Source organism: Haliotis rubra, unplaced genomic scaffold, assembly GCF_003918875.1.
Source record: "Haliotis rubra isolate DU_JTF1 unplaced genomic scaffold, ASM391887v1 Scf84, whole genome shotgun sequence".
NCBI classification, from domain to species: domain Eukaryota; kingdom Metazoa; phylum Mollusca; class Gastropoda; order Lepetellida; family Haliotidae; genus Haliotis; species Haliotis rubra.
The window spans coordinates 1,751,343-1,769,016 of NW_025767568.1; the positions used below are offsets into that span (position 1 = coordinate 1,751,343).

Here is a 17,674-nt window from a genome sequence, read left to right on the forward strand (position 1 = left end):
CACATTGTACCCATGTGTGGAATCGAACCCAGCTTTTCAGCGTGACGAGCGAACGCTTTAATCACTTGACTACCCCACCGCCCCTGTCACCGGGTGTCCCCCAAAGGGGTCAGCATGTCCTTTCTTGTAGAACCAGTCTCTCACATAATTTGCATGAAAATGTAAAAGTTTGGTCCTAGACGCAGAGTCTGACGCCTAAGAGAAGATGGCTTGTAAACAAACCAGAACATCGAATGGCACTGTGACGCAGCTGCTGGTTTTGCCCAAACTAAAAACGATATGTAAGTCATTATTTACGTCAGCTGTGTACAAGTGCAGAAATTCTGCTGGTAATAAGTAAAGTAGTATATTCGTTCTGCAACATTATGTCAGGCTTTAAATGAAGAACAATTGCTTTGAATATAAGAGCCAACGTTCAATCGATCGTTTATTCATTGTATACATTGATACAAACTAAGACATTATAACTGGATGTTGCCCTCGCATACCCAAACAGCGTAACCTGCTGCTATTTGGAGATACGTCATATTGGGGTAGAACCTTACGTTGGCGGAACATGTGACGTTGTCGCCAGTCATTGTAGGGTGTGACGTCACAGTTAATTCTACCGTGTACAGTGCATAGACTCTGCACCATAGACTAAAATCAAGCCTCCTTAACTCGAAGTCCAAGGGAACAAATCGGGTTCTCCGTAAATCAAGACAATCGATGTGTCGACAGCAGCTTCAACGCCACTCAGGGATATTGGTATATCGGTCATGCTGTAGTAATCGAGTTTAAGATGTTCGAGTTAAACAGGTTTAATTTCTTGTGTATTTATTCCCGATTAAACAGTTGTTTCAGTGGCTCTTCTAGTCTTGAAATTTCATTTCAAATGAAAAACACAATCCAATAATTCAGTGAAGTAGTGCTTTTTGTAAATCTCGAGAGCGTTAAATATAATGTTTACTTAAAGAATCGTGCGAAAAGGATACCAAATCGGTCTAAACTCCCACCTACCAGGGATGTGTGCCATATCACATTAGGATACCATACGAAAATGTTTATAACGCACTTTGTTAATGCAAGTTCGGGTTGATCATGTAAACGTACCCTGCAATGGATCTGCTAGCCAAACTTGTGCTCAAGATCCAAGCATGGGTACTTCCGCACGTGTTACTTATATCCTTGCTTATCTCGTGCAGGTATAAATGTAGAAACACAAGGTGAAGGTTATACAAATGAAGTATATAACACAGGTGGTTGACTACGTGAGTTAGGTATAACATTTAACCGTCTGGCCTTTATGTTCTGAACACGACATCTGATCACGTGACTTCTTGTCGCCAAATGTATAACAGGTTTGTTTAAGAAGATCATGTTCATCTACAGTTTGTAAACTGCCTAAGATTTCGTGACGCATTTTTCTGGAAAAACTTGCGGAAAACATGTTCACCTCTAGTATGCACAAAATTATTACAAATGGATGACATCCTTGGGACCACTGATTATAACCTAAGTTCCAGGAGGACACACTTCAGCTTGTACATTGTCCTCCTTCAAGATGGCTGATGTGTAAACACATCCTCCCTGCTTCCGGTCACTTCGTGGCTACTTCCGGTCACTTAGTGGTTAACCTGCTGCTGTTGTTGCTCCATCTCGCACTCAGACATGTATATATCAATGGGTTTTCTGGGAACCTCCGGCACAAGTTGCCTCTTCTTGTGTTCCTTGTAGTTCTTCTTGGAGACCAGCTTGTCGTTGATGTATAGGTAATTGACCATTGGCTTGCCACACTTATCCACGTCAACATCACTGAAGATATAGAAACTACCCAGACAGTTCTCCCACCAGATGTGTACGTCGTACCCACAGTCCTTAATCAACATCTGTAACAAAGTGATACACCATATTCACAACATATAATGTACATCCATTAATATATATCATATAGTGATATCCACAACATATACTGACAGTGTGTATTCATTAATATATATTATATCCACAACGTATACTGACGGTGTGTATTCATTAATATATATTATATCCACAACATATACTGACAGTGTGTATTCATTGATATATATTATATCCACAACATATACTGACAGTGTGTATTCATTAATATATATTATATCCACAATATATAATGTATTTTCATTAATATATCATATACACAACACATACTGGATACTTATTAATATAAATAATATACACAATATATACTGGAAATTCATTAATAGATATTATATACACAACATATACTGGGTATTCATTTATATATCATATAAACAAACATATACTGGATATTCATTAATATATATCAGATACACAACATAAGCTTTTTTGAGAGGCATTTTAGAAGTTGTAAAAATAAAGGAAAAACAAGTTCTATGGATAGTCAACTTCTTTATTGTAATGAGTGCGACGTCTCGGTTGTATAAACTCAACCTCTAATCAGAGCCAATCACTCTGTACCTACCCTTCTCAAATCACTAATTAGATATCCTACGTACATCAACCTTGTCAATTGTATATACTCACTATGCAGCTATGTATATATTCTCCTTGTTTTAACTCTTTGTATCACTTGCTTGATAACGGTGTTAGTACCTACACTGAAACGTCATACTCATTGCAGAAGCTGACCATCCATAGAACTTGCTTTTCCATGACAGCATAAGCTGTATATTCAATACATCTAGCATATGCACAGCATATACACTATACACCACATACAACAAACATACACAAATAACTCGTATATAGTATTCCCAGAAAGAATTGAGAAAGTTGTTTCGGCAAATATCTAATACATGTATATAAACTATTGAAGTTTTACTTTATGAATATGTTGAGAGATGACTGTTGTACTAGTCCAGGAGGAGAATCTCAAAAGGAGCCTAGAAATAGGATTTCGTAGCCTCCCCAGTACTGATTTTGTGTGATACTATTTTCAGTTAGTATGATGTCTTGGGCTCATGAAAAGGCCTGTAATACTCTCAGATTGTGGTATCAGTTGTTTTTTACAGGCCATTATATGTGGTTGTGGTCTGGGGGCATTTTCGTCACATTTGGTTTGCTGCCCGACAACACCTCAAAGTTAATCATTAATAGTTTTACTACTATCAATCTGATCACTTTCATTTTGACTTCTGTGTACTGCTAAAGGATGTAGAAATTATTTGACATAATTTTGTTTTGTAAACAAAATCGAAATGGCCGCCATTTTGTTTTGTCGTGTTTTGCCTTCTCAGCACTTAAATCTACATAAAAATGTACACCGAATGTTTCCATTTACATCCAAAGTTGATACTTTTGATGTGTTTTGACACTTGTTTCTCCTAGAGTGATGGCTTGGGCACAAAACAAGTCATTTGGTTGGTCATATCGTGGTAATTTAATGTTTTACAGCTTATTCTTTGAGACAGGGGTATTTTAGCAATTCTCCGACTTTTCATGGAAATGAGTGAGGGTGATTTCTTTCATGGCAGATAACATTATTTTTGTTACTAAAACAAGATGTTTTTGTTTTCTCTTTACTTCTAGAGTGACGGCATATTATTGGGGATTTTTATATATTACCCAGAATTCAAAATGGCCGCCAAAATGGCCGCCATTGTAGTTTTTACTACATATACTTAGCGGAGGACTAAATTTGTGCTGATATGAAATCCAAACAAATCATTTGGTGTCTAATGTTAAATACAGTATAGGAATACAGCTAAATTTCAATGATAGGGTCAATCAAAGCTTCACACTCCTAAAATATTTGATGAAATAACATTATCCAAAAGTGTTTGAAAACTATGCTTCATGGCCGATAACTACGTATAACCTTTGGTTGTAGGCATTCAAATTGTTCTATCAGATAACTCTTAATCACTTTTGATACATCCATAAGCTTGCAAATTAACCCTCCTTTTCACTTTCTTTCATTTCATATGTTACATCATGTCACGATCGGACCTGTAGAGATCCGGGTTAGAATTGATCTTCAATAACCCATGCTTGTCGTAAGAGGCAACTAACGGGATCTGGTAACGTTGTCAGGCTCGCTGACTGGGTTGACACATGTCATCGTATCTCAATTGCACAGATTGATGTTCATGCTGTTGATCCCTGGGTTGTCTGGTCCAGACACGATTATTTACAGACTGCCGCCATATAGCTGGAATATTGCTGAATGCAGTGTAAAACTAAACTCACTCACTCACTCATGTCAGAATCGGAGTCATCTACTGGCAACAAGTCAAATGTGTTCGGGCAACAATCATCTGCCATACAAAAAGACATGCCTATGTGCACACTTTATCATTCTTTCTGCTGGCATGCTGACTTTTTGCATTTACACGATGTCAGTTCAACCAATCCACGGGGAGCAGGATCTCTCGACATCAGAATAGGATACGCTGACCATCACAAATGCTCCAACCATGGTCAACTGGTGAAGGAATGTCCATGATTGGTTGCAGTGACTGTTTCCAAACATGGACTTGGTAGTTTACTCGTTCAATGTGATGTTTTTGACTGTTGGATGTTGGTGGGAGGTTTTCATTTAATATCTTGTGTCATCTACAGACATCACTGGATTATTTGGTACATGCATAGAACTCACAAACTGGCCACAAGATATAATGAGTGTTTCTTGAACACAGTCTAGGTGTATTTTCAGTACTTTGTGGGACCTCCTTACCCTGCAATGCACGAATGGATGCGCCTAGGTTCACTACCGATCAAAGTTTGTAGGAAATCGCGTGACAGCGTATCCCAATATTTGACCACTTCTTTCTTCATATCCCAATATTTCTAAGACCTTTTTGGTTTATTCTGTCCTTCATTGGTCCCCAAACATTCTCAATAGTGTTAAGATCTGGGCTGTAACAGGGCCAGTCTAAAACTTGAACATTTTCGTCCGACAACCACTGTGCTTGCTGTGTGAATATATTATAAATTCTGTCCCCAAACCGTGTTGACATGCACATATGAATACTTTGACATTCTTTGAGCTAATTTCATTTAAACTGACGCAATTGGGTGTTTTATATAGAAGTCTTCATATATAATAAAATAATTTGGCTCATTATCCACACCATAACGGGGTTTTTTTATCCTCAGTGCACTTCACACCATGAGCCAGTAAAATGAAATACCATGTCAACAAATCCCAAACTGAATACGAAATCTAATCAAGGAATTCAGAAAAATTCAGCAAAACTGTTATTGAGGAATGCACCAACTCGCTATTAGTTACAGCAATCAATGTCATCTTACCGACACCCTGGAAATAACTCCAGTTGACAGAGAATGGATGCACTATCATCACTATAAAATGAATAAAGTGACACACTAGACGGAACATGTACTATGTTCACATATTTCGTGTTGGTGAAATTCAGTCTCAGTGTATGTGGAAGCCGACGGATCAGCCACCCGGCTCAGTAAAACAACTTACTATCCATATGGTGAAACATAACCAGTGTCACATATATCATATGTGAATCTGCACATATCGCTTTTGCCTAGCAATCATTGTTTCTGTATTTCGTTGTCTGTTACGTCATTAAACCGTCACACGTGTTGCCGTATTTTACTGCACAAATGTACATAAAAATACATAAAATGAATAAAATAGATAATAAAGAAATTATTACACTTGAGCAAAGTGTGTCATACGAATTTAGGAAACTCGTGCAAAATTATGCATACAAAACTTCACTTACTCGTGTAATAATCTCTATTTATCTCCAACACGCCTTACGCAAGCTAAACCATGACTGAGGTTACTTACTTCTGTCTGGACGGGTACTTTGTCAATGTACACACACATACTGTCTCGAGCTGGAAAACAACGATACACAGCTTTAGTTAGAGTCTGTTACATTACTTGTTTGTTGTTTAACGCCGCACTCAGCAATATTCCAGCTCTGTGGCGGCGGTCTGTAAATAATGGTGTCTGGATACCAGTGATGGACATCATAAGCATCAAGGCATGTGTGTCCCACATCAGCGAGTCTGACCACCCGATCCCCTTAGTCGCCTCTTTCGACAATCATGGGTTGCTGTAGACCAATTCTAACCCGGATCTTCACCGGTAGAGAAGTTTAGACATCACGTTACTCTGCTATAAACTGTAGGGATTCCTGTAAAAGTTTTGTTTTTCCAATACAAGAAACGAATCCGCTTTACTCCCGAAGACGAAGGTTGTTCATGCAGAAGAGATTGTGTCTCAAAGAAAAACTAACAAAGAAAGAAAGAAAGAATGAATAGAAGGAAAAGAAGAAGTGGTGTCATGGAAGGCTAAACCATCAGACCAGAAACATACAGATTTACACATCTAGTTGCAGGAATATTTAAGTTATATCTATATGCATTATATTATAAAATCTGTGGTTTTGAAATTAGACGAAAATAAAAAAGTTGTTTTTACAATCTATCATTAAAATATTGACACAGTTCACTATTTGTTACGAGGGAGGAGTGCAGAGAAAGGGACGGCCAGGTGTTCGAGAACGGATTGAGACGGCACAGCACAGGTTAATAAATAAATAACTTTGTCTGTGAACGTGCTTCACGAACACCTGGCTGTCCCTTTCTCTGCACTCCTCCCTCGTAACAAACAGTGAACTGTGTCAATATTTTAATGATAGTTTGTTAAACAACTTTTTTATTTTTAGGACAAAAATTCTGCAACAACCTCACAGAGTGGGTATGATGTTTTGATTATGATCAGCGTTTCATTGAGTATGTTATGTTTATTAGTTTTCGAGTTAGATTGAAATTCATCCGTCCGCTTTTGAGCCAAACGGACTGTAGAAGCTGGGATTCCGTTTGTGAATGTGATAAGCAACATCTCGTAGGGGGACTCAGAAATGGGGTCCACATATTGTACCCATGTTGTTTAGCGTGGCATGTCAACGCTTTAACCACAAGACTACCCCACCGCCCCTGGTGTGGGATAACGTTGGATTGGACACGTCACGAAGTTTAGTTTTAGTTTTCCGCCGCTAACAGCAATATTCCAGCTATATAGCGGCAGTCTGTAGATAACCGAGTCTGGACCAGACAATCGAGTGATCAACAGCATGAACATTGATCTATGCAGTTGGGATACGATGACGTGTAAGCCAAGTCAGCGAGCCTAACCACCCGATGCCGTTCGCCGCCCCCTCAAGCATGGGCTGTTGAAGAACAATTCTTCACAGGTTCAAACACGAAGACCCTGGCGAGTAAATAAGGAGACTGACTTCATGGATGCGTCGAAAATAGTTTTGAAACTTGTAAACTTCATTCACAACCAAAGAAACCTTTTAAGAAACAGTCCACCAACATTCTGTTTGCCATAATTATCCTAGTTCGACACAACGATATTTGACAACTTACACAAAATGCTGATACTTACAGAATTCTATGACCACTTTTTGTGGGCCAAATTCCACCTCCCAGGTGCACGTGATATAGGCTTGTCCTGACTTGTCCCGCACTCCCACTGGCCTGAAACAAAACAATATTGATGTCACTCACGTCACGCGTGTAGCTCGCGCCACTCACGTCACTCACTTTAACAAGCGTGTTGCTCATGTTACTTATGTTATTCGCGTCACTCACGTTACTAATGTTACTCATGTTCCTCCCGTCACTTATGTTACTTACGTTATTCGCGTCACTCACGTTACTCATGTTACTCATGTTCCTCCCGTCACTTATGTTACTTACGTTATTCGCGTCACTCACGTTACTCGTGTTACTCGTGTTCCTCACGTCACTCATGTTCCTCACGTCACTCATGTTCCTCACGTCACTCATGTTCCTCACGTCACTCGTGTTCCTCACTTCACTCATGTTACCCATGTCACTAATGTTACTCACGTCACTCCCCCATCCCCCATCCCCCACCAGAACACGTGATACATAGTCCCTATCCACCGCCAGTACGTCGTGGGGGCGGTGGGGTAGCCCAGTAGTTAAAGCGTTCGCTGGTCACGCCGAAGACCCGGGTTCAATTCCCCACACGTGTACTATGTGTAAAGCCTATTTCTGGTATCCCCCGCCGTAATATTGCTGCAATATTGCTAAAAGCGGCGTAAAACCATACTCACTCACTCACTCACTGAGTACGCTGTGACCAATACTAAGATCGATCGCAGGAAATAATCCTTGGCAACACAATTCATGAGACTACATTGCAAGCATGTGATCCAATTCCCATGGTGGATTCCATACAGAGCTTGAAATATTCACTGTGTGCGCCGTGCTCACTTCACCATCACGGCCTCAAAGCATCCTCGTCGTTATTGGCAACGTCAGTGTGTACAGCAACGATGACGACCCTCATCAATAGCCGTAATGTCCTTCTGGTCGAGGTGGAATCTGATAATCCTAATAATCGCCGAGTTTATTTCTACACTATACTGTGTACCGTGATTGAATGATAATCGATACACATTCAGTGTAGACTGAACATAGTTATAGACAAGTTATTTAGCTGATTGGCGCAGCTCCATTATAGCCATCGCTATTAAACGCGGACAATAGGGCAGCTCCGAGTGTTGGACAGCGTCGGACAGACTGCATGCTAAATGACAGATCAGGACACGCCGTGCGTGGCACTGATAAGGACAGGTAAAATGTAATGAATTAACTATAACTAATACCTAATGAAGATGCCAATAAATCAAATACCAATACCCGGAGATGATTGGTGAGCAATCTGCCCTAAATGTGAGTGGGAAACGGTGTAATGGACGGCATAAATCCGGTCTACTTGCCAGCAATATTGCTTGTGGGGCTCCCAGAATGTAATCTCACAAACACCTATTTCAGGTGCATCGATTAGACGCTCCGCCAAAAGTAGGTAATCCTTGTTTTCTATCTTGAAGCAAATAGCATAACATTTAGATGTAATTACGAGAACACTTGACGTGTTTCTGTTTTGTTTCTTGTTTTTTTCTTTAATTATATTTGTAATATTGTTGACATTTAGTCAGCAGCAATTTTTTTTGTTGTACATATGTTTTTATTATCAAAGAAGCATATCAATGTGACAAAGTAATGTTGTAAATCAATCGTCTACCAGAATGTAATTGTTTAAACACCAAACAGCACCAAACGTTTACTTAAAATATGAACTATCGTCATTTCATAAAAATCAGTCATGCTGTATATGTAACTTCGCCATAAAAGTCACCGGAATTCACGAAGCAGATGTTGCCCCCACTAACTGTGTAAGGATCCGCGAAAGAAAAGTTAGTATACAAGCTAGGATTGAGTTGTGACATTTTGAGAGATAAAATGACCATTCCAATAGGAACTGTAGTAAATATTCCTGAGAGCTGATTAATCTGTGAGTGAGTGAGTGAGTGACCAACACGTTTCCGTCACTTTAGATGTGAGATGGGCGTTATTGCAACCCAACAGAACTAATTTGCATATTTCGTTGACAAACATTGCGTTAAAAAAGAATTTCATTTTTCATTGCATATGAACATTATTCTGAAATCAGAAACAAACATTTGAACGAAAAGGACCATAAATGACACTCATGACATAAGTAAATGCCATCAATCTACTATAATGTTGATGATATACGGATCTTGTACATTTCATAAATAATTCAAGTAAATAACGCGTTCCTCCTCATGTGTAACTATTATCATTATCATGGGAGTATGTGTACCTACTTCCACTGACGCGAGCATATGTGGTGTAAGAGAAGACTTCATACATAATGCAACCATATGAAGATACCACATCAAACAGCACATGTCTTGTCAAGTTAAGAAAGAATATGTAAGAGTCTTACTTACTCACAACCCCTAGTGTACAGTACAGTACACAACCCTGTGCACTTATAGTATGACCAGAAATTATTGAGAATTTTAGGAATATGCTTAATTGGATTTCTGGTATAAACAACCTTGACCAGCTATCAAGTGCTTTGTTTCATTCAAGAGAGACAACTCCGTTAATCCTTTGTCATTAGTTTGTGAAGAGTTATCCCCCTTTGTTTACTTGCTAGCAGACGACATTTTCACTGATCCCCAGTATGGATGATTTAGAAAAGAGGAAGTTGTTTTTAGAGTATTATAACAAGGACATCAGATCAGCTAAAGTGATTTCAAGTAGAACAGGCATCCCTTTGTCCACTGTTTATCGCTTACCGATGACATGTGTCAACCAAGCCAGCGGGCCTGGCCATCCGATTCCATTAATCGCCTCTTACGACAAGCATGGGTTACTGAAGGTTCATTCTAACCAAGGCTTTCACGGGTGCAACGTGCAGTGAACTTGGACAAAGTACTCTGACTATCTGTCCCAGTCCACCCAGCTATGAATGGGTACCTCGTAAGGGTGAGGAGTACGTGAAACAGTGCGCCTAGTGGCAGCAAGATTTGTATACTCCCCAGAGAGTTGAGATTGATAATACGATGTGCCGTTGAGATTGACATCCAATGATCGAAAAAATACCAGCGCCTTGAGCATGCACCAGTTGCGCGGATATGTGCGCTATATAAATATACTATGATAATAGTAACTTCTTACATATGACGGGATATACATTCAAATCACTGAGGATGAACGTGTGCGTGAGTATGTCTCAGAGATTGTGTTAGTGTGTTCACTGCAGTATTACATAGTGTTGCATCACATGGGTGGAATAACTGTAGTATTACATGGTGTTGCATCACATGGGTGGAATAACTGTAGTATTACATGGTGTTGCATCACATGGGTGGAATAACTGTAGTATTACATAGTGTCGCATCACATATGTGGAATAACTATACTATTACATAGTGTCGCATCACATGGGTGGAATAACTGTAGTATTACATAGTGTCGCATCACATGGGTGGAATAACTGTAGTATTACATAGTGTCGCATCACATGGGTGGAATAACTGTAGTATTACATAGTGTTGCATCACATGGGTGGAATAACTGTAGTATTACATAGTGTCGCATCACATAGGTGGAATAACTGTAGTATTACATAGTGTCGCATCACATGGGTGGAATAACTGTAGTATTACATAGTGTCACATCACAAGGGTGGAATAACTGTAGTATTACATAGTGTCGCATCACATGGGTGGATTAACTGTAGTATTACATAGTGTTGCATCACATGGGTGGAATAACTGTAGTATTACATAGTGTCACATCACAAGGGTGGAATAACTGTAGTATTACATAGTGTTGCATCACATGGGTGGAATAACTGTAGTATTACATAGTGTTGCATCACATGGGTGGAATAACTGTAGTATTACATAGTGTCACATCACATGGGTGGAATAACTGTAGTATTACATAGTGTCACATCACAAGGGTGGAATAACTGTAGTATTACATAGTGTTGCATCACATGGGTGGAATAACTGTAGTATTACATAGTGTTGCATCACATGGGTGGAATAACTGTAGTATTACATAGTGTTGCATCACATGGGTGGAATAACTGTAGTATTACATAGTGTTGCATCACATATGTGGAATAACTGTAGTATTACATAGTGTCGCATCACATGGGTGGAATAACTGTAGTATTACATAGTGTCGCATCACATGGGTGGAATAACTGTAGTATTACATAGTGTTGCATCACATATGTGGAATAACTGTAGTATTACATAGTGTTGCATCACATATGTGGAATAACTGTAGTATTACATAGTGTCGCATCACATAGGTGGAATAACTGTAGTATTACATAGTGTCGCATCACATGGGTGGAATAACTGTAGTATTACATAGTGTCGCATCACATGGGTGGAATAACTGTAGTATTACATAGTGTCGCATCACATAGGTGGAATAACTGTAGTATTACATAGTGTCGCATCACATAGGTGGAATAACTGTAGTATTACATAGTGTAGCATCACATATGTGGAATAACTGTAGTATTACATAGTGTCGCATCACATGGGTGGAATAACTGTAGTATTACATAGTGTCACATCACATGGGTGGAATAACTGTAGTATTACATAGTGTTGCATCACATATGTGGAATAACTGTAGTATTACATAGTGTTGCATCACATGGGTGGAATAACTGTAGTATTACATAGTGTTGCATCACATATGTGGAATAACTATACTATTACATAGTGTCGCATCACATGGGTGGAATAACTGTAGTATTACATAGTGTCACATCACATATGTGGAATAACTATACTATTACATAGTGTCGCATCACAAGGGTGGAATAACTGTAGTTTTACATAGTGTCACATCACATGGGTGGAATAACTGCAGTATTACATAGTGTCGCATCACATGGGTGGAATAACTGTAGTATTACATAGTGTCGCATCACATATGTGGAATAACTATACTATTACATAGTGTCGCATCACATGGGTGGAATAACTGTAGTATTACATAGTGTCACATCACAAGGGTGGAATAACTGTAGGATTACATAGTGTCACATCACATGGGTGGAATAACTGTAGTATTACATAGTGTCGCATCACATGGGTGGAATAACTGTAGATTTACATAGTGTCGCATCATATAGGTGGAATAACTGTAGTATTACATAGTGTCACATCACATAGGTGATATAACTGTAGTATTACATAGAGTCGCATCACATAGGTGGAATAACTGTAGTGTTACACAGTGTCTCATCACATGGGTGGAATAACTGTAGTATTACATAGTGTCGCATCATATAGGTGGAATAACTGTAGTATTACATAGTGTCGCATCACATAGGTGGAATAACTGTAGTATTACATAGTGTCGCATCACATGGGTGGAATAACTGTAGTATTACATAGTGTCGCATCACATAGGTGGAATAACTGTAGTATTACATAGTGTCACATCAGATGGGTGGAATAACTGTAGTATTACATAGTGTTGCATCACATAGGTGGAATAACTGTAGTATTACATATTGTCGCATCACATAGGTGGAATAACTGTAGTATTACATAGTGTCGCATCAAATGGGTGGAATAACTGTAGATTTACATAGTGTCGCATCATATAGGTGGAATAACTGTAGTATTACATAGTGTCACATCAGATGGGTGGAATAACTGTAGTATTACATAGTGTCACATCACATAGGTGGCATAACTGTAGTATTACATAGTGTCACATCAGATGGGTGGAATAACTGTAGTATTACATATTGTCGCATCACATAGGTGGAATAACTGTAGTATTACATAGTGTCACATCACATGGGTGGAATAACTGTAGTATTACATAGTGTTGCATCACATAGGTGGAATAACTGTAGTATTACATATATAGAGAATACTACACGAGGTCTCATTACATACGAATTATACGAAACGAGTGTCCTTCCTATGGTATCTGACCGAACGAAAGCGAGCTCAGATAACATAGGAAGGTCACGAGTTTCGTATAATTCGTATGTAATGAGACCGAGTGCGGTATTTTATTTATTACCCACGTCTTACATGCATTAAATTGACAAAATAGCGTATTTTTGTTAATATTGTGGTTTCAAACCGAAACCGGTTTCATAAAGAGGTTGCGGAAGAGTTTTGCACTGTAGTACAATATTTGCATGACGTCACTGTAATGACGTCACTGCCTTGGTAACCGACGTCACGATGCATGTCAGTTGTCATCGCCTCGTACAGCCTCCTACAGTAAACTACTCCGTAGCACCTCGTTTCTTGGTTTGCAGTTGCTTCATTCGGCTAACATCACTGGTGGAAACATTGCGTTTACGTTTTTCGACGGGTATAATGTCTCAGTTCGGCTCACAATTAAACAGCGACACGGCGACGTTCGCGATGTTTACATTCCCACAATGCATTTAAGTTTTAGAATGAATGGATTCACGTGTTTGTTATGAATGAAAAAATAGTTACGTCAGAATGTGACCTAATTGAGAGGTCATCGGTTATCCAATCAAATCGTTAGAATCTCAGGTCAAGTCGTTACGACACAGGTCAACGCGAAACGACACTCGTGTGACGTACGAGATTAGTATGCAACTACCCATACGTTGACCACGTGGGTAATAATGTCGCATCACATAGGTGGAATAACTGTAGTATTACACAGTGTCGCATCACATGGGTGGAATAACTGTAGTATTACATAGTGTCACATCACATCGGTGGAATAACTGTAGTATTACATAGTGTCACATCACATAGGTGGACTAATGCAGTATTGCATGGCGTAACATCACATTGGCTGAATAACTGTAGTATGACATAATGTCTCATCACATAGTTGGAATAACTGCAATATTACATAGTGTCACATCACGTAGGTGTAATAGCTGTAGTATCCCATAGTGTGACATCACATAGGTGGAAAAAATACAATACTACATATGGTCACATCACATCGGTGGAATAACTGTAGTATTATATAGTGTGACATCAAATAGATGGACTAATGCAGTATTGCATGGCGTAACATCACATTGGTGGAATAACTGTAGTATGACATAATGTCACATCATAGGGAAGGAATAACTGTAATATTACACAGTGTCACATCACATAGGTGGTATATCTGCAATACTACATAGTGTCACATCACATAGTTGGAATAACTGCAATACTACATAGTGTCACATCACATAGGTAGTATATCTGCAATACTACATAGTGTCACATCACATAGGTGGTATATCTGCAATACTACATAGTGTCACATCACATAGTTGGAATAACTGCAATACTACATAGTGTCACATCACATAGGTGGAGTAACTGCAATACTACATAGTGTCACATCACATAGGTGACATGACTGCAATACTACATAGTGTAGGTGACATGACTGCAATACTACTTTGTGTCACATCACATGGAAGGAATAACTGTAGTATTACACAGTGTCACATCACATACGTGGTATATCTGCAATACTACATAGTGTCACATCACATAGTTGGAATAACTGTAATACTACATAGTGTCACATCACATGGGTGGAATATCTGCAATACTACATAGTGTATCATCACAAAGGTGGTATAACTGCAATACTACATAGTGTGACTTCACATAGGTGGAATATCTGCAATACTACATGATGTGACATCACATAGGTGGTATATCTGCAATACTACATAGTGTCACATCACATAGGTGGAATAACTGCAATACTACAAAGTGTCACATCACATAGGTGGAATAACTGCAATACTACATAGTGTCACATCACATAGGTGGTATATCTGCAATACTACATAGTGTCACATCACATAGGTGGAATAACTGCAATACTACATAGTGTCACATCACATAGGTGGAATAACTGCAATACTACATAGTGTCACATCACATAGGTGGAATATCTGCAATACTACATGATGTGACATCACATAGGTGGTATATCTGCAATACTACATAGTGTCACATCACATAGGTGGAATAACTGCAATACTACATAGTGTCACATCACATAGGTGGAATAACTGCAATACTACATAGTGTCACATCACATAGGTGGAATAACTGCAATACTACATAGTGTCACATCACATAGGTAGAATAACTGCAATACTACATGGTGTCACATCACATAGGTGACATGACTTCAATACTACATAGTGTAGGTGACATGACTGCAATACTACATAGTGTCACATCACATAGGTGACCTAACTGCAATTCTACATAGTGTCACATCACATAGGTGACCTAACTGCAATTCTACATAGTGTCACATCACATAGGTGACATAACTGCAATACTACATACTGTAGGTGACATGACTGCAATACTAAATAAGGTAGTGGTGTCACAGTTGACATTTTGCCCCAACACGCTAATTGTGTGCCAGGTATACGACATATTGCCCAAACAAGCTAGTTGTGTGCCAGGTATACGACATATTGCCCCAACACGCTAGTTGTGTCCCAGGTATACGACATATTGCCCCAACAACGCTAGTTGTGTCCCAGGTATACGACATATCGTCCCAACACGCTAGTTGTGTCCCAGGTATACGACATAGCGCCCCAACACGCTAGTTGTGTCCCAGGTATACGACATATTGCCCCAACAAGCTAGTTGTGTCCCAGGTATACGACATATTGCCCCAACACGCTAGTTGTGTCCCAGGTATACGACATAGCGCCCTAACACGCTAGTTGTGTCCCAGGTATACGACATATTGCCCCAACACGCTAGTTGTGTCCCAGGTATACGACATATTGCCCCAACACGCTAGGTGTGTCCCAGGTATACGACATATTGCCCCAAAACGCTAGTTGTGTCCCAGGTATACGACATATTGCCCCAACACGCTAGGTGTGTCCCAGGTATACGACATAGTGTCACATCACATAGGTGACCTAACTGCAATTCTACATAGTGTCACATCACATAGGTGACCTAACTGCAATTCTACATAGTGTCACATCACATAGGTGACATAACTGCAATACTACATACTGTAGGTGACATGACTGCAATACTAAATAAGGTAGTGGTGTCACAGTTGACATTTTGCCCCAACACGCTAATTGTGTGCCAGGTATACGACATATTGCCCAAACAAGCTAGTTGTGTGCCAGGTATACGACATATTGCTAACACGCTAGTTGTGTCCCAGGTATACGACATATTGCCCCAACACGCTAGTTGTGTCCCAGGTATACGACATATCGTCCCAACACGCTAGTTGTGTCCCAGGTATACGACATAGCGCCCCAACACGCTAGTTGTGTCCCAGGTATACGACATATTGCCCCAACAAGCTAGTCGTGTCCCAGGTATACGACATATTGCCCCAACACGCTAGTTGTGTCCCAGGTATACGACATAGCGCCCTAACACGCTAGTTGTGTCCCAGGTATACGACATATTGCCCCAACACGCTAGTTGTGTCCCAGGTATACGACATATTGCCCCAACACGCTAGGTGTGTCCCAGGTATACGACATATTGCCCCAACACGCTAGTGGTGTCACAGATATACGACATATTGCCCCAACAAGCTAGTGGTGTCCCAGGTATACGACATATTGCCCCAACACGCTAGTTGTGTCCCAGGTATACGACATATTGCCCCAACAAGCTAGTGGTGTCCCAGGTATGCGACATATTGCCCCAACACGCTAGTTGTGTCCCAGGTATACGACATATTGCCCCAAACACGCTAGTTGTGTCCGAGGTATACGACATATTGCCCCAACACGCTAGTTGTGTCCCAGGTATACGACATATTGCCCCAACATGCTAGTTGTGTCCCAGGTATACGACATATTGCCCCAGCAAGCGAGTGGTGTCACAGTTATACGACATAATGGCCCAACAAGGTAGCGGTGTCACAGCTATACGACACATTGTCCCAAAATAGGTAGTTATGCCTCAGATATACGACATAATGGCCCAACAAGGTACTGGTGTCACAGGTATACGACACATTGTCCCAAAATGGTAGTTATGCCTCAGATATACGACATATCGCCTCAGCAAGATACTGGTGTCACAGCTATACGACACATTGTCCTAAAAAAGTAGTTATGCCTCAGATATACGACATATCGCCTCAACAAGGTACTGGTGTCACAGGTATACGACACATTGGCCCAAAATTGTAGTTTATGCCTCAGATATACGACATATCGCCTCAACAAGATACTGGTCTCACAGCTATACGACACATTGTCCCAAAAAAGTAGTTATGCCTCAGATATACGACATATCGCCTCAACAAGGTA

General features: G+C 39.9%; 1 protein-coding gene across 1 annotated transcript in view; it reads right to left on the reverse strand.

The window, feature by feature from the left end:
- Positions 1-402: 402 nt before the first annotated feature.
- The window catches only part of LOC124262455, a 54,675-nt gene continuing 37,403 nt past the window's right edge, over positions 403-17,674 (reverse strand). Inside the window, exons 3-5 of the mRNA XM_046696961.1 lie at positions 7,385-7,476; positions 5,774-5,823; positions 403-1,868 (exon numbers count right to left, since the gene is read on the reverse strand). Of these exons, the coding sequence (XP_046552917.1) occupies positions 1,605-1,868; positions 5,774-5,823; positions 7,385-7,476 (406 nt within the window). The 3' untranslated portion in view covers positions 403-1,604. The remainder of the gene's footprint in view (positions 1,869-5,773; positions 5,824-7,384; positions 7,477-17,674) is intronic.